We start from the raw sequence: 22599 nt of genomic DNA, 5'->3' as shown, positions 1-22599 counted from the left end.
ATTATCATAGACCGGCAGACAAGGCCATAAACGCCGCACAAAGCAGTGGTTTAATTCTTAATTTGAGGTTTAACAATAGGTTATTAAAGGGTGAAGAGTGTTTTGCAGTTGATAACCTGTTTGGATTTCCTGCATGGATTGGTGAATGTGTGGCAGGTTTTTGGTGCAGAATAACTGGGGTTAAAGAGCTCAATCAATAGAAGCTACTCATCAGTTGCTCTCTTCACACTGCTCGTAGGTGTACACAGGTCAGCTTCTTCGAGCAAAGTCAGATCTTTTCAGCAGTGCTATTTCACAGAAAAGCTCTTGAGACATCAGTGGTAGGTGTCTTTTTTTTAGTCATTCAAATAAAAAAAAACTTCTTTTTTTTTGTGTCATTGAATTGTTTTGAAATGTTTCATGCTTCTTCTTGCCCAGAGGTGCTTTTATTGACACTTTTTAATTCCTTTTTTCCGGTTAAGTGGTTGTGCATCCCGTTCTATGTCACAGTGTCTATATTTTTAAAGAAATGCACAATTGCAATGGCACAGTTGGTTATGAATTTATTATTAGCACCATATTGGTTATTGGTTTATTTATTTATTATGAATTTATATTCGAATAATAGCCTATATATAATATATTATTTATTGCCTATAAATATTATGTATACCCTATTTTAACTTTAAACAAAAGGAAAAGTAAATTTATTCAACGTTTCATATTTTTTATCTAAATTTGATGTACTAAAGTACAATTTAAAAAAGATATATTTATTTTATTGTGACTATATAGACAAAAATATATATGTATTTATATATATATATATATATATATATATATATTAGGGGTGTGACGGTTAGTATATAACCGTGAGACCGACGGTTATAGTTGAACACCGTCATTAGAACTCTATAACCGCCAAAACCGTGTCATTAAAATATTTTTTACCAACATTTTTTATCAAAAATTATTTTCATTTTTTAGATAGGATCATAAGATGCGCAATATATCGGGAGACATGGTTTTTACCACTTAATGAGTTTTGTAAATCGTCAGACATGATATTTACCACTTCATTAAATTTTGCTTTGTAGAAAACCTTTCTTAAAAACGAATTTCGTTTTGTACAAATTTTATCTTAATTTTAATAAATGTTTCATCAACCAATTGCATGTATTTTAATAAATAAAAAGCAAGTAAAGCAGACAATGATAACCGTGACATGGAAGCACCAGCGCGCCGCGTTCACTTGCACTGCACTGTGACCTAGAGCACATCTCATCGCAAATGAAACTCAGCGTAGGCCTATGCCTCATACTTTAGCATTAAATATCTTTGCTGCATCCTTTCTAAAACAGACAATGGCTTTTTTTTGCGGCTCGTATCAGCAAAGCATTGCATCGCCATAGACCGCAAAACAAGCAGTGGATGGCGGGCGGGTGCGGCTTTGAAATTTGCTCTATGATTTCCATGAAGCAAAAAACAAGGACGGAATCTCGAAATCCAGTCATGAAAATGAAACTTGCATTTTAATATGGACAGTCATGGAATTTGCCAAAGTTAGCATAAAATAATCAAATCAAATCTCCATATGGACAAGTATCTGTAAATGTTAAGCCGCAAAAGTTGTTTAAAATATAAATCCGTGTTCTGCGCGTCTCTGTGTGAATTAATGAATGGCAGAGACGTGCAGGTTTGTTTACTACATAGACTGAAGCGCATGACGCTTGCATTAATTTCAGCATCTGAGCTTCAGAGTTCTCTCTCCTTCAAGCGATCTGAACTTTTCAGTTCATCTCAATGGACACACAGCGCACCTGTATTTGACACTCTGTAAACTCTTTGTGAAGGCACACGACTCACCGTCACTTTACTGATAGTGCTGTTTCTCACACATGCAAAGAGAGAGAGAGCGAGAGTCTTTCCACGCTTAAACAACACCTTATATGTAAACTATTCTTTGTTGTCTTCTCCTGTCAAAATAATGGATTTAATTTAGAATTATTCATATTCATTTTCGAACAAGCAGAAGACATACCAGTTTCTCCGGTAGTGGGCGGAGCTAATGGGCAAATGGCAATGGCTTTTTTTTTGCGGCTCGCATCAGCAAAGCATTGCATCGCCATAGACCCCAAAACAATCAGCGGATGGCGGGCGGGTGCGGCTTTGAAATTTGATCAAAAAACGTTGGCGCGGATGATGAGTTTTGTGACAGATCTCCTTAATAAATGGAGGTCTGAAATCTCTGCCCCTTTACCGATCAGAGCGCGCGCTGACACGGAGTTAACCCGCTATCTCCAAGAACAACCAATTGACTTGGACCTCCCCCCCCCCCCCCCCCCCCGACGGTTATGTTATGAACCGTCACATTTGACTCACGTCATAACCGTCATCACCAATTCTGAAACCGGCACACCCCTAATATATATATATATATATATATATATATATATATATATATATATATATATATATATATATATATATATATATATATAAATATATATATATATATATATATATATATATATATATATAAATATATATGTATTTATATATATATATATATATATATATATATATATATATATATATATAAAATAAAGTTGCATAATACAACCTAAGAGTCAAGTCATGTGTATTTATGTAGTGCTTCATACAGTATAGCTTGTTTTAAAGCAGCTTCACAAGAATAAACAGGAAAATAACTGAATCAATGATGCATACTTAATCAGTTATGAGAGGACTTACTAAAGTAAATTGGCTTAAATTTTGATACTTTCATATTTTTTGTTTGAAAACCTTAACTAAATGTCTGCATTCTACTGGTCTCATTAGTGTGAGGCGGTACTGCATCAGGACGGTCTGTGAGCTTCTTCTGCCCTCTGGGTGGGAGGCCAGCTGTTTTCCCACACTCTGAGGGTCGGAGCGTGTGTCTGGGCTGGACGGTGTGCAGGCAAACACGGGCGTGAGGCCAAACCAAGCCTCTCTGCAGAAGTATTGATGCTTCCGCACTGTCTGCCCAGACAGCACAACCCCCGCCCCACTGTAAACGTGATCGATGCGGATGTTTCCGTCATTCAAATTACCCCAGGATTAATGCACTCGCTGCTTTTAGTACGGCTGTTTTTGGCCATTGTCTCATTCGAGGCGGTTTCTGGTGGCCCGTCAACCTGCGGTGTGGGCATCAGATATCAGTTGGTATTTAAGATTAGATACGTTTCACAGTTGCATCTTTGCCAACGACCATCTTAAAATTTTGCTAATTGGAGTTTTAGTGAGTATATAATCTGTTCACATGCTGCAGTCTGTTAAAGTTGGTCCAGTTGGATTTGAGAGTGATTATATTACGAGTTAATTAAAGGGAAACATGTCTTGCCTTTGGGCTAGTAGTTGTCACTCACCCTCGTTATGTCCTGATGTCTCAGGAATCTCAAGGTCCACTTCTTCCTGAGGTCTAAGGATTTTTTTGCTTTTGTCTTTTTAAGTGAGAAGCATTCTACGTTAGAAAATGTTAAGGACAAAATAATGCGGGTATATTTTGAAACTAAAAACAACGAACCTATTTTTTCCAAGACCACTTGACCAGCTTTTGTCACACACTATCGGACAGCACTGGTATTGCCACAAAAGTCTTAAGTTTACATGTATCATAAGATCTTCTTGACTTTGTTGTAGACTTTAAAGCCTCTTTTAAGATGGTTTATGACTGTTTAATTGTATTTGAGATGTGGTTGTGCTCTGTCAGTAAAACAGAGATGTCAGGGTGCACAGAGAGACGCAGTTAAGACATCAAACTGGTATTCTTTCATATAAATACTAGAGCTCCCCTCGTGCCTCGGGGCTGCCAGGAGCACATGAATTATGTGACATCCAGACTTTTTAGCGGAAATATTTCATGATTTTCATTTTTGTTTGCTCAGAGTTTGTTTTTGTGTCTCAGGGGTTAAAACTTGGGTAGAGGGAAAGTACATTTGTTGGCTTAGTTCTGTAAAAAAAAAATGTTTTGCATAGAATAGAAAATTAAAGAAATGTTAGACACAATTAAATTACATTTATTTACTCACCTGCATGATGTTTCAGTAACATTTATTATGTTAAAGACATAAAAAGGAGCATAAACATATTCCATTCAATGTCACTTGATATCAATCAAATGAGTGGTCTGGCATGGAAATGTATCTTTATACTGTAAAATGCATAATTTTTATATAGTAATTCACTGTAATCAAGTTCAAGTGAGGAGGGAAATCTAGTTGTTGCATTGGTTATTTCTGGTCTCTGCCCACCATATTTTTACACTATTTACTGCATTACAAGTAACATTATGCAAATGCACTTCCCATTTAATGAAGCCAAAGCCTCAGGAAGGAGGAGACCTTGAGATTTCTGGAGCGATGGTGAGTGACAGCTAGTAACCAAGGGCCAAACATGTTTCCCTTTAATTGCCTTTGTATAACATGTAAGCATGCATCGTAAGTGTGCATGACTGTGATTGAAAGAAACTCTGTGAGTAAAATGACTTTCCCAAGGTCACTTTGCCAACGGCGCTCTGATATTCTTCTTGTTGAGTGACTGGGTTGCACAACTGGACAACTAATGAGATCAAAAGATTAAGAAGCAGAAATTAGCCCCACTTGTGTGAAATTGCTAAGGTTGTAATTTGCTTATGTATTAAAGAAAAATCTCTATTCTTTGGTCATGGACTTTACAATGAACCTTTACATAAGCAGTCTCTTCATTCAGACAGATTGGATCTAATCTCAGAGAAATTCTACATTTGACTTTGTTCTAAAACATGGAGTGAATTCAAATCATATTCATACAGTTGAGCCAGCTCAGACAGCGCTAAGACTTCTGATGAGCTACGGGAACAGTGGAAATGTATTTTATATTTTATATCACTCCTGCAATATTATTATCTACTAGAGCAGTCATGATACAAACTTTTCAGTAATTCATGCCAGTTCCAGTAAAATTAAATGTTTTGCATTACCTACTTATTTACGGATTTTTTTTAGTTAGTTACAATGCACAGCTAACCAAAAATAAATATATAAAATAATTAATCACACATTAATTAAAAAATTCTAAGGATTAGTTCACCTTTGTTTTGTTCCAGACCTGCATGATTTTCTTTTTCCAGTAAACAGTGTCACTTTTAATATCAGTAGAATCTTATGTTTTTCATTACCATGCTTTTACAAAGCGAATGAATGAATGAATGAACAAACAAACAAACCTTTAACAATTTAATAGGGTAGTTCAGCCACAAATAAAAATTGTCATAATTTATTCACCTTTATGTTGTTCCAAACCTGCACGATTTTCTTTTTAATGTTGGACCACAACAGTCTTCAAAGTAATTTTTGTATTCCCCAGTAGAAAAAAGTCACCACATCAGGGTTAGTAAATGTAGCAGTTTTATATTTTTCTTTTGTTAGTTTTTATCCCTTTAACACTTCATGCAGAATTAAATGCTTTGTGTCACAACTAATCATGTGACATACGATTGTTGTTCGGCATCCGTGAAGTCACACTTGGAATATTTTTTAAGAGCTACAGTGGAGGAAAAAATGTAAAAGATAAAAAACAAAAAGTCATTTATTTTATCAATCACGTGCATCTATACTTCAGGATTTCATAGAGATGTCTGCACTAGCTGCTGGGTCTTCACCTGTTTTTGCAGAAAGATGTACAATTTTGTTCACTTCCAGTAAATTCTAACCTCTCCGCTGTACAACCGTTGAGAACAGAAGAGTTGCCGATATAGGCTCGGTGTTTAACAGCTATATCATAAGTCAGTCCCTTGTGTCAGAGTTCATATTATGGATATTTATATGTAAGTCTACTTTTTTTTTTGCCCTCAAACTAATCAAAAGAATGCTGTGAATTTCGCAGAGGCTCGTGGCTTTTCACATCGTACTGAACCGTGCAGCTGGTTAGGCGCTTTAATCATGTCTTGAACGAAGCTGTCAGAAGAAACAAATGGCAGGCCTCAAACCCAGAGCCTACAATAAGATCAGAGAGCAGCGGACTTGCCATCACAACATGTTTCAGCCCTGCAGTTAATGATGGAGCATGTGTCTGCCAATTGCCGTGCCAGGGAGGACTAATAGCCTGGTCAGTCTTAAAGATCAGCGTGGCGCGAAGGGACGAAAAAGGGTGGAAAAGAACGAGAAAAAACTAAGAGGTGCGGGGGGAAAAAACAGCGACCTTTTGAAAATGCACTGCTCTGAGAAAAATGTTTGATGTGGTAACTTTAGCCAGCTTGGATTCCTTATTAGTTCCAAGACAAGGGAGTGTAACGTTGAATGAACAGTGGTCTCTGGTCGTCTCGGCCTGCTAATTCCTCATTAAAAGAGCAAGGGACAGGCGAGAACCTTTGATATATATTTTTTTTCAGTGCTTGCTATTCATATGAGTGAATGTTCATTTAAATTGTTTAGAAGGCCGTTGGGATGATGTCTGTTTGTAAAGTTTTTGGTTGATGTTAAAATTGGATGAACTTGGTGGTACTTTGTAGGGTTTAACCTAATTGCCATCACAGCTTGATTCTTAGATTGTAATTGGTAATTTAGGAATATTTGCTCCATTTTCTAAACCTTCCAAACATTTGAAATGTAGTATGAATTGATTCATGAAATTGAAAAATGTCCTTCAGTGCATAGAAGTGGTAGTTTTTTTTTTTTTTTTTTTGTCAAAGAAACACATGAAATGACCATGACTGACATTATTTTTACATTAACATAAGAAAATTAATATTACTATGGTTGCAGAACTGTTACCACATATGTATTCCATCAATCTTGGGAACAAAATTCTTAAATTTTCCATATGTTTTGTATTTTTCCCCTTTTTTAACAACTACACAGTATAACATGTACCATTCAATAAAATTCAGATTTTATAGGCTTAATGTATTTTGTCCATTTATGCAAAAAAAAAAGAAAAAAAAAAAATTAGCGTCTTTTAAAATCGGGCTTCAAAGATTTTTTCGCTATCGATTGCATGGTGTCTAAGAAAGTAGTTAAAATTGAACTGTTAATAGTCTTCACACCTGCATCACATCACAAAAAGTGCCAAAAACATCACATTTGATTTCTGAATATAGTCTATATCATTCGACTTGTGTGCATCTAGAGTCATATGATTGCTTTGTGTAATAGATTCACATCTCAATCGAACTGACGATTCTGTTCTTATTTTACAAATAAAGTTTTGTTGTCAATGACCTCAGACTTGACAAGTGTGCGTTTGGCGTCTTTTGAACCTGAGCATGGACATGAATGAGATTTCAGGATTATTAATGAATGACAAATTAACAGAAGTTTACTCTTTTCCTCACATTGAGATGTCATTTGGCTTCAGAAGTCCTCTGAACTACATTTATGGTAGTTCCATAAAAATAAAAAAAACAGTAGGCATATTTTTATGTTTGGGTGAACTGTTCCTTTAAAACTTTTTTGATATCACATGTCTCTCTTTCCTTATTCAATCACTGCCTGTAGAAACTTGTTTAAATCCAAATTGGTTTCCTGCATGGAATATGTCTGATCTCATTTGCGTTACTCATAACCCTGATTTATGAGAACCAGGCATAGAAAATACCCTAGACCTTGTGATCCCTGGCTGATATTTAAAAATTAATTAACCCCCTTGACTGCAGCATAGCTGTCTCTTCCTCTTTCCCTCTTCCACCTTCCCAGTCTTGAGGTGTCTGTTTTCTATCTCTCATTGCATGGGGATTAATATCTTAATTATCGCTTGACTAAATATTTTCAATGAGACTGTAGATTATGCATATGGATGTAACAGCCTCTTTGTAATATTTTCAGCTGCTGCTGTGTCTTGATTATTCATTCTATCAGTTTATTCAAGATACCAGGGAGCTGTTCTTATTAGATGCAGCGCTATAAGTTGCATATACATTAAATTGCATATTTATTTGCACTCTAAGGATCTAATTTGGCATTTAGCAAAAAAAAAAATTTGTCCCATGAAACTATAATTTGTGAATGGACCGTTGCCCATGAGCAATATTAGCTGACATGCCTTTAAATGTTTCGAAATGACACAGATTTTGCCTTTACAACTGGGCATAGCATTTAGAAACCTGATTATAAATTAAATATTTTTGGTAGAAGTCAAATATGGTGATAATATCTACACCCTCTACATTCTCCCAGTAGTCTACCCCTCAAATGCTTGTAGAACGGAGTTGAACAAATTTAGTCGATTTTTCCCTCAAGGCTGTGTAAAGTTATGGTGGGATTTTAGATAAAGATGCACTCATACAAACAGTCATTTCATCATTTTTCAGTGCAGAGTTACAAGCGGCGAATGATCAAAGAGAGCTGTTTCAACTTGTACTTAATATTCGTTACATGGTTTTGCTGTTCCCTCTTCGGTGAAGCTTCTTTGAATAGATATTGGATTTGATGGGCATGTGCAGTTAGTTGCATGGAATGATGCAGAGACATTTGCTTGCATATGTACTCGTCCTCTAGGTCTGCTTATAGTATTAAATGCAAAAGCATCAGGAATGAGATGCACTGCAGTCAGAGTTGTTGCAGAGATTTGGAAGATGGTGCTGGATGTCCTCAAGAAATAAAATAAAAACCTTTAAAAAGTATTTTAAATGTTCCTGGGCACTCTGTGTGAGACAACACTTTACTTGAAGCATATACATATAGTATGCATCATTAGGGATGCACCGATCATGAGTTTTCATGGCCGATTCCGATACCGATTTCCGATTTTTTTTTTTTTTTTTTTTTGTTGATTTTTTTATCTTTAAGCAACAAACAAGAAAGAAGGAAAGTGTGCATAAGCAAGATGTTTATTTGGTATTTAATGGGCCAAACTGGCTTTTAGCTATTGAAAACAATAACTGCAACCATCTGAAATTAACAGCTACATTACAGACATCAGCATTTAGCTTTTGTTTTTGAATTGGGTTGAAACTACAGAGAACTGGCCTTAAATTTAAAGATTAACTGTAACCATGAGAAATTAAAGGCAATAACTGCATAGTTCTACAATCCAAACAACACACATTCAATAAGATGTTTCTTGATCAGCATTCAGTTTTTTAGTTTTTAAATTTGGTTTTAAATAAAAAAAGTCTTTATTTACAGACTAAATAAAAGTATGCTATATAAATAGATTATTCCAAAATGTTAAAATCAAATAATGTTGGTGTGAATAAAACAAAGATGCAAAGTGTTTTCATTCATCCAATAAAAAAAAACAAATTTAGGGTAATGATTCACATCTATATTTTTTTCACTTGAGCCAATGAAAAATAAATAACTATTCTCTCAAGTAAAAAAATATGGATTTGAATCATTACCCCAACTTTTTTTTTTATTGGATGAATGAAACACTTTTTCTCAGTGTGCTACAGCAGGTGATTTTTAAATCAAATTAAGTCGATGTAATTTTAAGGTAAAATAAAAATAATCAACTGTCGTTTACTTCTGGCTTTTCAAACGTTTATGCAAGTTCCACTTAAAAAAAAAAAGTTTTGTCACAGTTTAGTCCGTTTAGTTTCTCATTCAACATGTGAGAAGTTGATCTGAACATTTCTTCACGGTCTACTCGTGTTCAGGGCTCGGACCGGTAACAGTAAGCTCGCGCAGCTTTAGTGCTCGCAGAAAAGGGACTCTTATTTGTGCTCCAGTACACCAACGGCTGATCGCTTCCTGCTATCTGTGCCTCAGAGTCAGACATGTAGCTCTGCATTTCCAGTGCTGAACGGCTGCCCGTGTCCTGCGCACATATTTCGAAATACTTCCACACAAATGACATAGCGAACGATTACATTGTAGTCTGTGCACGCGGCCGCACTTCCGGAAAAATCGGCCTAAAGAAGACCAAAAACCGGCCGGTTCCGATTTATGGCCGGTCAACCGGTGCATCCCTATGCATCATAATTAATTCACAGTATAGTATATGTTGTCGTGATTAGTGCTAAATCGCCATCACCTGCTTTCAAATGGAGCGGCACTTAATAGACAGAACCATAGATCACTGACAAGCTAAACGTTAAATATCGCGTTCATTATCGCAGATGAATCGCTTTTTTTCATAGTTTGGCTGGTCCTGCGACTTATAGTCAGCAGCGACTTATCAAAATTAATTTGACATGAACCAAGAGAAATGAACCAATAGAAAACATTACCGTCTTCAGCCGCGAGAGGACGCTCTATGGTGCTCAGTGCTCCTGTAGTCTACACTGAAAACATAGAGCGCCCTCTCGCGGCTGTAGACGGTAATGTTTTCTCTTGGTTCTAAATAAATGCGACCTATAGTCCAGTGCGACCTATATATGTTTTTTTCTTCATCATGACGTATTTTTGGACTGATGCGACTTATACTTAGTTGCGACTTATAGTCCTAAAAATACGGTTGCTTATCAGTGATCTACGGCTGATGGCGATTTAGCTCTAATCACGGAACCAGATTTACATACTAGATGCGCATGACCCAGCCCCAGTCGTGAATAACTGTATGCATTAATATGTACCCATTTATGGCTTCACCTTTTAATAGAATAATATATTGAAGCACATGATCAGTATATTGCTCGCACTAAGCTTATCCACCCCCACCCACACACACGCGGGTAAAGTGTTTCCTTGGAATGCATTTGTGTGTTTTTGAACTGTCTTATTAAAACAGAATGTGTAACATCTTGGATTGGATTATAGCATGATAATGTGGTAGAGCACAATGCAATGGTTTTTCTGTGTTCCTGTGATTGTGTCTGCTTCCAGTGAAAGAAGCTGTCTTTTGTTCCATTTGACGGTGACATTGATTGTGTGTGCTTGTCCCATGCATCCTCTCACAAGTCAGATTCTGACCTCGTGCTTTAATCTTCAACTGCCTCAATGAGAGGACACACTCAGCTGCCTTACAGCATTCTGGGTAATGCCCATCTTGTCCTCTGAGTCTCTCTCTCTCTCTTGTACTCATTCTCCACTGTCCTCCATGTCTTTTGTCTTTTGCTTCAGTGTTTTTTCACTGTCCCTTATTCTTTGTGAACAAGGCTTCATCTTGTAGATGTTGCTTTAGGTTCCTCTAATTGACAGAAATACATAGGAAATAACGGGTAGCATGCTTTAAAAAAAATCGTAATTTGTTTCAATATTCAGTGTATATTTTAACATTTACTCACAATTAACATGAAGCAACATTTGCAATCCATGTTACTTCTGAAATATTTCTGAGTAAGACAGGATATTCATCAAGAAAAAATTTAGGATGAGACTTTTTAATTGAGTGTTTCAGAATTAATGCAGGTAATATTTTAATAGAAAATCATAATGCATATATATTGGAAAAATTATTATTATTATATTTTTGTAAGCCGTTATGTATAATTCATTGTAAAGGGTTAAAGTGGAGGCCTTTAATGCATTATAATTATTCATAATGTGCATTATTATACATAAGGCTACATTTTAACCAAATTTAATTAGGGCTCACATTTTATACTATTATTAATAATTAATTGAATTGAGTCTTTTTTTTTTCATATTGTTTTTCTTTTTAATGTAAAAAATTCATGAAGAAGTCTCACATCTCCGAGTAATTCATATTATATTAATTGATTAGAACTAAAAGTTTGATTTGCGCAAAAATGAATTGAACTTACTAACTCCAGTTCCAGCAGTCTTATCACAAATATATCAAACATTCAGTATGTTGCCCAGTCATGTCATAATGAAGAATATTTTGAATTATCCATGAATCACCAAACTACACAATTGCCAGGGGCCAGTATTTAAGTCAGTGGTGATTGATGTGGATGTTTTTAATGCACCAAATCTCTCAAGCCACTTGACATTCAAAGACGCCTGAGCCAACTTGACAGCATCTTCTATTTGTGTGTTGTTGTTTTTTTTTCTTACCTTGTTATTCAGGCTTTTTATTTATTAGCAAGGGCTTTTTATACAGCTGGAGCCCAGCTTCCCACCGTACGTGCTACGCTCGTACAAGCTCTGGCCCTTACCAAGGCGGCTCATTACCTACGAAAAGGAGATTCAGTTAATTAAAATAATTCCCCGTTAACACAGCTGCTTTGGTCAGCCAAATTAAACAGGGGGAGTGCTGCGCCGTCTGCTTCTCACTCAGCAAATGTCGCTCCACTTCCTCGGAACATGGCTAATTAGCTCAATAGGAGGAATATTTTAATAGCAATTAATGAGGCACGGGCCTATGCGAGCTCTAATTTAAGAGCCTGGTTTGTATGGGGGTGCATGCCGATGAATTCTGCAGCCTGATGAGATTACTTTTGTCACCGCTTGTGTTCCGATCGGCCTCGCTCACTACCAGCATGTTGCTCGTAGACTATTGATTTTCTGGAGATCTCCCAGTAAGCTCACTGCGGTGTTGGAGAAGATACTTTGAAGGTGCACTTTGTCAAGCAATAAGTCACTCGTATATAAAAGTAGTTGGTTAACAATCGAGTTAGCTAGCATTGAAGTTCTCTTAGGCTGAGTTTCTTAAAAGTATTGTAACCCTAAGTAGCCCCATGGAACCACTGGAAAGCAATTTCCCAATGTTTAACTGCCCAGATGTTGGTTAAGCATGCAGGATGATGTCAGGTCCAGAGTTCTGTCGCATCCATTAACATCTGTCCTGACGTGATTGACAGAGTGCTACACCTGAGCATTCTGGGTAGCGGACACCTTTCACATGGTTTCATCACATGAGCAGAAGAGCTATTGACAGGCTTCTGCGATACTGCGGCTTCAAAGCCAAAGATATTACACGCTCAACATAGTAAGACAGGAGGCGAGGGGGAGGAAGTGGGCAGGAGACGAGGAGGAACACAAGGAAAACGTGATGGAGTACTATATGCAAGCAACTGTGCTTTCTCCCAGAAGAGCAGATTGTTGACAAGATTGGAACTGTGCTTTGGGTAAACAATTCATAAAAGCCCAATTAGGCTGTGATGATTTCGTTTCGATTTCGTGTTCTTTTGTAAACTGCAGAATATTCTCTGGACACTCATGTTTCGAGTTTATGAATTCATGGCTTGAATGCAGTCACTGTGGGACTCAAATTTGACCCATTGGCCATAAAACTCTGAATAGATGCTTTTACTATTTTACTATTTCGCATTTACAATAGACCTTATGCATCAGAGAAACAGGTGCGCAGCTGTATTTAGAACTTTGTCTTTGAACTTCCATTTTTGCGTTACAGTTATCATCATTGTTGAAGAGTAAATGGCTAGTGAAGTGAATCTGCTTTCTTCTCAGTTCTTATAGAAGCAGATGTCATAACAATTGTCAGTCGAATGAGAAGAATTTCAAACGAGTGGTTCATTTTCTAAAGTTGTAAGACCTTACCTTCAGACTGTGGAAAAACATCTTGGAGATGTTACCACAGTTCTTCTTGATTGAGTCTGTCTCAGTTTGTTCTGTTTCTTCATGTCATTCCAAACAGACTGCATGATGATGAGATCAGATCTCTTGTGTGAAGCACTGGCTGCTGTCAGACCAAAATCTCACTGGATTATTACAATTAATGGCAAAATGAATGTTTGGAAATGTAAACTGATATTTCCTACTGACACACTACAGCAAGATATAGAAATAACTGTCTTCAAAACATTTTGGTTTTGTACTCTAATTTTGGCCACCAAAGTATTAAAAATGAACAAAATGTAATTTTCAAATAACATTAATTTGTAATAAATTTTTCACTTTTTGTGTGCGTACATGTATATGAAATGTTAGTGTGTATTCCAAATAAAGCCCAAATAAATGGAATTGAATAGTCCTGATCAGGAGAATGTGTTGATTTTACAGACGTAGTACATGAACGTGTGTTTCTTTCTGTAGTTACAGTACCATGCAGGTCTGGCCTCCAGTCTACTAAACCAACAGTCACTCAAACGCTCAGCCAATCAGATGGGAACATCTGCCAAAAGAAGACCCAAGGTCCAGCCCAGCACCCTCGCCCTTCCAACACAGTGAGTCCGGGCTCAGATTTTTAACCATGTCTCATAAACAGATTGGATTTTTACTTGTGAAACCAGTTTAATTGTTAACTTTGTCTAGTAAATGTACCACATATGGACTTGATTTTCATGCACAACATAGATGTAGGATTACAAAAAAGCACAAAACAAGGCCTACATTGATGAAAACTGAAGTCACCAGCATCTGCTTGTCCATAGAGTCATTTCAGGAGGTCAGAGGTGACCATTGATTCTCTTTCTCTCTATTGGTTCATCTGATTACCAGTGTCACTGGGGTCTTAGACCATAGGCTTTTATAATAAAGCACAGCGAGTGAGATTCGGTGAAATGAGAGGAGAAGAGAGCATGGACTCTGGAGGGAAGATGAAAGACGGATGGAGAATGAACAGAAAATAAGTATGAAGGACTGATAGAAGAGACGAGAGCGGAGCCCAGGTGGTCTGTGTCCCTCTGAAAAGCCCACTGATGGGTTACCACTCCTGTTTCTCCTTGCAAATGTGCTCTTTTTAATCTGATTCTGTTTATTTTCTTTCCAAGGTCCTTCAAAGTGATTGTTCATTTATTTCAAGTTGTAGTGGTCTCTCCTTTGCTCTGATGCCTGTCTGGGTGCTCGTAGCGCAATGTGCCGTCCAATGCTGAAGGAGAAGGAACACTCCTTTGCAGTGTGTAACATACTATCTACTGTGTACAAAATTGCCCTCTTTTCCCTATATAGTGTTGTCTAAACACTACATAACATCAAAATTATATTCACTTTATATTTAGGTTTTTGAACCCAGATGCAACTCGTTTACATGCACTAACTCCCAAGTTTTCCAAGCACCTGAAGCCATCAAAAATGCAGCAAGTCGTGGCGTAGTGGTTAAAGAGTTTGACTCCTAACCCTAGGGTTGTGGGTTTGAATCTCGGGCCGGCAATAACACAACCCCCAACTGCTCACCGGGCGCCACAGCATAAAAAATGGCTACCCACTGCTCTGTGTGTGTGTGTGTGTGTGTGTGTGTGTGTGTGTGTGTGTGTGTGTGTGTGTGTGTGTGTGTGTGTGTGTGTTTGTGTGTGTGTGTTTGTGAGTGAGAGTGTTCACTGCTCTGTGTGTGTGCACATTGGATGGGTTAAATGCAAAGCACGAATTCTGAGTATGGGTCACCATACTTGGCTAAATGTCACTTCACTTTTCCGAAACTTTACACTACTGTTCAGAAGTTTGAATTCAGTTTGATTTTTGACCTGAATTCGATGGATTCTTTTTCATCCATCCACACGCAAAACATTAGCAGTAACCCTTAAATGAGTTGCTCGTGACAAATCTGCTTTTAGGTGACTGAAAGTGGCCTGAAGCTGACTGGCCCATCAGTTTACAATGCACTGTGTATCTTTAATACCACCGTGCTGCTTTTCGGATGGGAGAGGATGTTGAACGGAGCAAGGTGAACAAACGTCAATGTCCTGATGAATTTGCCGTTTCTAAAAGGAGCGGCGCATGAATTATGCAGCACAACCTTCATGCGCTTTTGCTTTTATGTTACTTTTTTATGTGCCAGCGTTCTGATCGCATTCCCGTCCAACATTGCTGCTTGCTTAAGTGAGTGGACCGACAGTAGAAAGTAAGGCTGTCCCAAAACCAAAAGTTTCTAAATGCATTTTAATAGATGTTTACTGTGTAAATAAATGATCATATGAAAAATTATTGCAGTTGTAACTGGCCTAGATTGGGTGCGCTAACTAATTTGCAAGCAAAGTGATGGCCAGCTGTAGTGATTAAACATTTATAAATGTTGATAAAAAGAAAATGAGTAGAGGCCTGAAGAACCTTCAAAATAATCAAATCAGCAAATCCGAGTTTTATTGATTCATTTATTCTATAAGTCTGTTATAATCTTTCATACTGCCATTAATGAACCAGCAGGAGTTGCTACAAAAAGATCTGTTTAAAATCACGGCATGTTAAACTAGCCTGATAATTGAGGCCCAAAGGAGAGTCTGATTGATAGCAGGACCCATTCTGTGCATTCATCACAATATTACTCTTGTAAACAGAATTACACAGCATTTACTCATATAATCTGGCTCGAAGGGATCGTGTCTGCGCTTGAGCACTTTCCCACCAGCTAAGCATGCAGCAGTTATATGATTTGATGAATACCTTGTAGTACTTTATGTAATCCTTTCATTTTGAGAACTGGTTGAGTTTCTGGTTGAATAAGAAAATGAAACGGCTAATCAGTGAGAGTTTCCCTGCATCGCCCCGCTCAGCTCAAGGTGACCTTTGTTTTCACCAGTCAAGGCTTTGTGTTGCTTTTGAATCCTCAGGGTATGAGACTGCCTTCCTCCTAGGATCAATGCAGAGAGCTGTTGTCATTTTAGTGCCTCCTGCTCCCATTGGCCAGACAGGCAAAGCAACAGTTACTGAACCGAGACTAATTCACCAATCCACCCCCATGAGACCTGCAGATTTACTTTACATGTTACTATAATTAACAGCAGCTTCATCTTGTGTCTGTCCTACTCTTGTCTCCATCCCCTCCGGTTTGCACATAGCATAGATTTCTAGTTTATTATAAATCAGTTAATTACAGAACAAAAGTCTGGATTACATCCATTTAAAATGTACATGTGTGAATGCAATATTATTATGAAAAGTGTTTCAAACTGTGCCAGTCTGAGGAGATGGGCTTCCCCAGGTGAGCCTCCCAAAGGCTTTTCCTAAGGTTTCTTCCTCATCTTCATCTCGGGGAGTTTTTCCTTTGGCTTGTTCATTGGGTTGTTTGTAAGGTGCCATTCTTTGCAAAGATGCTTTTGAATTCGAATTAAGATTGTAACGAAGAGGTGACATTATTATTTTAACTCATTTTATTCATTTTAGTCTTACACTTATGTAAACATAAAGAAACATTCTGGACATTCAAAATAAATTAGTGCATTTTTTTTAACTCGCTAGTTTGTACCCCCGAAGCAATCTAAAATAGTCCGAATATAAACACTTATTATAGGTGCACCCTAGTGATTCAGGACAAGCCAAAAATACTGTTTGGAAAATGGATTAATGGTGTACTCGCTTATTATGTACATTTTTCTACATTTTGAACACAAACAAAGTTACGAACCGCAGCTCTGATTGGTTGATTTCTTACCGGGAGCGGTCTGTAACTGCAAATGGCAATAGGACCACTGGGAGGAGCCAGAGGAGCTTGATTTTTTTCACAGATTATCTGTCTCATATTCTACTGTCAGGACATAATGACAGGTTTAATAAATATGTAAAAAATATTTTTTTTACAAAAGTTCCCTACTGCACATTTAAATGCATTAAAAGAACCAAAACTTCTTATAATCTTGGCAACAAACATATCATTGGAAAGGTCTGAGTCTCAGAATTTTCTATTTAAATTTTTTCAATTTTGAGATAGAAGTAAAATTCAAAGAGAAATCTAGAGAACAATTCATTAAGCAAAATTCAAAATAGTTTTGATGACTCCCAGTGGCTGTGTGTGGTATAACGCCCTAAATAAAATCTCACTGGAACCTAAATTTTTTTCATATCAACTTCAAATTTGTAACATAACTTATTTAATAAGGCTTTATTTTTATACCAATTTTAGAGTAAAACCTGTTATGTAAAATATTTATAATAAATAAAATACAATACAATTTATATAGCGCATATTATTTACAGTACATTTAAACTTCTATAACTTTTTGACACTTTAATTCCACTTTTGCCAAAATCTGCTAATTTTCTTCTTTAAAAAGAGACCAACCTTATGTTTATATTCCAAAGTGTTCATAAATTACAGCAATTTAAGTTTGGATATTGCACTTTAATGCCTATTTAAAAAATGGGGGGTGACAGTTTTAAACTATATTATAGTTTGTATTACATAGTTTTTTTCTGTATTTTAGCATGTATTTTAAACCGTTATTTACATCATGAAGTGCATCCAGACTGTTTCATGTTCAATCTCCAGACTGAAGGGAGCGCTGGTCAAGAAGTGTCTCTTTCCTGTGCTGCATTGCAGCAAAGCTTAGAGAGCAGAGTGTTATGAAAATTTTAGTCATAGCTGATCCCTGATTAAAGGAAAGAGAGGAAGACAGCACTCGTTTATCAGTATTCATCTCACCCTCACATGCAGTCACAAGAAAGGGCTTTTTGATCACTTTGTATCATCCATCACACTGAGAGAGCAATGTTACCCCGTTACATCAAGATGAACAAAGTACACGCATCTCCTTTTTTGTGCTCCCCTGACACTGACTTCCTGCCATCCTCAGGGGTGTCTATAGATGCCCTTTCTTGTGGCCGCATCAGTTTTTTTAGCAGTTGCCATGTAATCCACTGAAAATATTTCATCATCTGGATGATAATCTGATGCATTAACATTCAAATCACACTACACTAGATCCTTTAACTGTGCTGCAGAACCTACATGTCCATGGAGCATTCATTAACATTGCATTTAGATTACAAGGTTGGTAGAAATAGGAAAACCAACATTTGCGTCTTCCTACAGAATCTCATGGTGTAATCATTCATACCCTCAAACAGCTCTCGCTAGTATTTTCAGATCAAAAAAGAGATTTTAGATGCATGACATTTACAGTTGAGCTGAATGGTTAAAAAAAGTTCTGTGGTCCAAGGTGAGCAAAGATAGCAGATCACAATTTTTCCTGAAGGTTGGCTTGACTGTCATTTAAATACTTTTAATTGAGTTGCTAGTAGCTTCCTCAACAGCACCTGAGACATTACACCTGGGCAAGTTAGTAAATTTTCCTCTGAATGTTGAGTTTCTACTGAATATTTTAATCTGAAATTAAGCCATCATTGGAAAAATGGCCCATGGTGCCTTGCTGATTGACAGTGTTACAGCACACTCAAGGTCAGAGGATGCAGCCACATCCTCTTCCATTGGATTTCTTGACCTTTCTTGGTCTTGCCTGTACAGTGCAGTGGTAAAACAGGGCAGATGGGTAGTAGACAATTAAAAACCTGTTCAGAGAGGCGGCCTGGGGCAGGGCCAGAGGGAGGGACTTTAACAAGGACCTTTAAACACAGTGGTTTCAAGGCAGCCAAGCACCAAATGGGAGTAAATATTGGCTTTGGTGAGTAAATAAATTGCCAGTTTGGCAGGAACTATGAGGAACTGCAACACTGCATAGTTTAGGTGAATATTTTCCTGTTAGACTATCTAGTATACCAATTGACTTGTTTTCTATGTGGTCTCTTGTGTGTAATATTTGTGATATTAAGCCACCAAAATGAAATTATTTTTTAAAAGTACAGTTTCAGACTGTGCTGTTTGTCACTAATATAGCCGTTTTGCAAATAAAATTGCTTTATTATTCATGTTATAATACTAATATTAAAATTAAACAAATTTGCCTGGTAATAAATATATCTGACTCCTATATTTAGTAGTCACGAGAACAAGATATATATATATATATATATATATATATATATATATATATATATATATATATATATATATATATATATATATATATGCTCTCTAAATTTCGTTTTATTTTATTTTTTCAAAATTCTTTTTTTTCCGGTTTAATGTTTTTTTTCCCAGTTAAAATTTTTCTCAACTCCTTTTTAATAGTTAATAGAAAAACATGTCTAATTAATTAAAATCATGAAACATACATTTTCACATAAATTTATTAAAAGTTTTATGAAATTACATTAGTGACCTATGAAATGTTTTTTTCTTACTATATTATTTTATTTTTTATTTTTACCAAATTCGGTTTTATCATGTCTAATTATTTGAATGTATAAACAACTTAATTGATTAATATTATTTTTTCTTAAAGGAGTCTCATGATTTTTTTCCCCCTCAGAAATTGTGTTGTGTATTTCAATTTTTTGTTTGTCAAATGAAGGCATAAAACATTAATTTTATTTATCATTTAATTATTGTAAATTTAGCAAACTTTTTATTTTTACTTAACAATTGGGATTTACTATTAAAATGAATATATGGAAGAAATATTGTGTGATTAATCCTTACAAAATAATCTTTGTTTCATTTTAGTAGTATTAGAAGTAGTAGCCTAGTTGTAAATTCCACTGAAAAATAGTACTGGGCTTTTATTTTGACAGCTTGCCGCTAATACCTTTACAGTTCTGTGTATGTGTCATAACGCTAGTTTACTCAAATCAAACGGTAAAATGCTCATGAAGTTTGGAGAAGATGTTCATGTATTTGTGTCCTCATTTAGTGAGACAGCAGACGCTGAAATCACTGCGTCAGGCACACTACTATGTGTAGAAAATGAAACTGTGCATCTGCGCCATTCATTAACGGAGATGCGCAGAACATTCAGGATTCATATTTACATCAACTTTTGTGGCCTTATAATTAAAGATACATATCATGATTTAATTTAAGTGTAAGGACCTGCTTTTGACTGATTAATCAATTTAAAGTTTGACAAATTCTGTGACATCCCGTGTTAAACTAAATTCTGTAATAACATAATTAATAAAATTATGACTTGATAAAGACTGCATAATTTTCCTGCTTATCATCCGTCCACTTGCCTGATGTTGGCATAAAATATTTTACATACCACCATTGCTGAAAAGGCAAGTGTAATGCAAATATATTTGAAAGGTCTGGGCAAGGATATCATCATCCTCGCGAGACCAGCCCCGAGATCTTGTCACATCCTTAATATTTAGTCAATTTTAACCTTAGGGTGATGTCATTTTGGATGCCACAGACAGTGCTTTGGCTGATTTTACACATTCTTGACCATATCTTGGACCACAAAATCTATACAGGACAGTGAATGCCTTGAAGACAGTGATTCAATGAGTTTACAGTTGTTGATGTGCAAGTAATGTTCAATATGTTAATATAAGCCTTGGTGTGCCTAAAATCCATTATGAGACTCATGCTCTGCTTGGCTTGAGAAAACAATCAGAGCCACAGAAGAAGAAACCCTTTTCTGTGAGTCCAGCAATGATGAGTTAGTTTGCATGGAGATTAGGTGGGTTTCACTTACAGAGATTATGAGTTATGAAGCATGGAGATATTAAAACATGTCTTGTCTTGTAACATGCCGACACCCCTCTGTGGCGCCAATGGAGATGTAATTGCTAACCCTATTTGGTTACATCCCAGACATTCTATTGCCAATAAACCACCTATGCCAGGAATAAAATAATTGCTTGGCTGCAGTATCTGTGATTGGCTGGAGGAGCAAGTTTTGGTTCATGTGAAATTAGCATGCATCGCATACTTTCCTTATGACATCCTGTTTGACAAGTGAATTTAAATAATTTCATTTAAAGCTTATTTTTATTGAGTTTTGTGATGTTTGCATGTCAGTTGTCTTCAGTTTGCTGCTCAAGTAATAATTGTGCAATTACTTTTTAGTCGCTTCTGCTATTGTTCGTAATAGGAGTGCATTTACCCAACATCGTTTTCAACTAAAAACTGAATACTTATTATGCAGTTTTATATTTTTTATGTATCGGATGTTCATTTACACCACAACAGCATTTTGGGGTTCTGAATGCAAACTTTTGAAGACGGGTTTAAAAGTGCACATTTTTGAAAATGACTTTTTAACCGTCACCATTACCGTCACCATGTAAATTAGAAAATTTGGGAAAATGATGACGTTATTTGCATTAGTATTAAGTGTTTGAATAGTGTTTCTTTACAAAAGTGGCATCACTATCTACTACCCTGGCCTGGAGACTGTTTTAAGTCGTATTCACAGATTTATATGAATGGGTAGTTTTGACAAAATTATTGTCTGTATGTGAAAAAATTTGGGAGTGAGTTCAGTTTCCTGACAGCCTGATGAATGAAGCTGTCCTTCAGTCTGCTGGTCCTGGCCTGGAGACTCCGCAGTCTCCTCCCTGATGGCAGCAGACTGAAGAAACTGTGTGACCAGTGGGTGGGATCACCTGCAATGCAGAGGGCTTTGCAGGTGAGACGGGTTCCATAACTGCCCTGGAGGGAGGGGAGAGAGAAACCAATGATCTTCAATGATCTTGTCAGTCTAGGAGAGGTCCTCTGTGATGTACACTCAGGAACTTGGTGCTGCTCACTCTCTCCACAGTCGCACCATTGATGGTTAGAGGAGCATGCTGAGTGTGCGCTCTCCTGAAGTCAACAACAATCTCCTTCGTCTTCTCCATGTTCAGAGAGAGATTGTTGTCACTGCACCACCCGGAGTTATGTGACTGTGTGCAATCGTGGGTCAGCAGAGTGAAGAGGAGGGGGCTAAGCACACATCTTTGGTGGGCCCCAGTGTTCAGTGTGATGGTGCTGAATGTGTTACTGTCGACCCGTCTGAGCTGCTGACCTGCCTGAGATCTTCCAGTCAGAAAGTCCAGCAGCCAGTTGCACAGTGAAGTGTTGAGCCCCAGCTGGACCAGTTTGTGAATGAGCTGTTGAGGGATGATAGTGTTGAATGCTGAACTGAAGTCTATGAACAGCATTCTGAGACGTATGAGTCCTTTATGTCTAGATGTGTAGGTGCTGAGTGGATGGCAGTTCCGATGGCAACATCGGTTGAGCTGTTGGACCAATATGCAAACTGGAAGGGGGGGGGGGGGGGTCCACTGCACAGTCTCTCAGTACACACCCAGGAAT

At 37.0% G+C, this 22599-nt stretch overlaps 1 protein-coding gene across 1 annotated transcript in view; it reads left to right on the top strand.

Moving 5' to 3' along the window:
- The window catches only part of med27 (mediator complex subunit 27), a 56523-nt gene that overhangs the window by 3331 nt on the left and 30593 nt on the right, over positions 1 to 22599 (top strand). Inside the window, exon 3 of the mRNA XM_052564166.1 lies at positions 13842 to 13972. Within this exon, the coding sequence (XP_052420126.1) occupies positions 13842 to 13972 (131 nt within the window). The remainder of the gene's footprint in view (positions 1 to 13841; positions 13973 to 22599) is intronic.

The sequence above is a fragment of the Carassius gibelio genome, chromosome B8, assembly GCF_023724105.1.
Source record: "Carassius gibelio isolate Cgi1373 ecotype wild population from Czech Republic chromosome B8, carGib1.2-hapl.c, whole genome shotgun sequence".
NCBI lineage: Eukaryota > Metazoa > Chordata > Actinopteri > Cypriniformes > Cyprinidae > Carassius > Carassius gibelio.
Note: the sequence above shows the minus strand (reverse complement) of the source record. Positions and strands in the feature narration are given on the sequence as shown.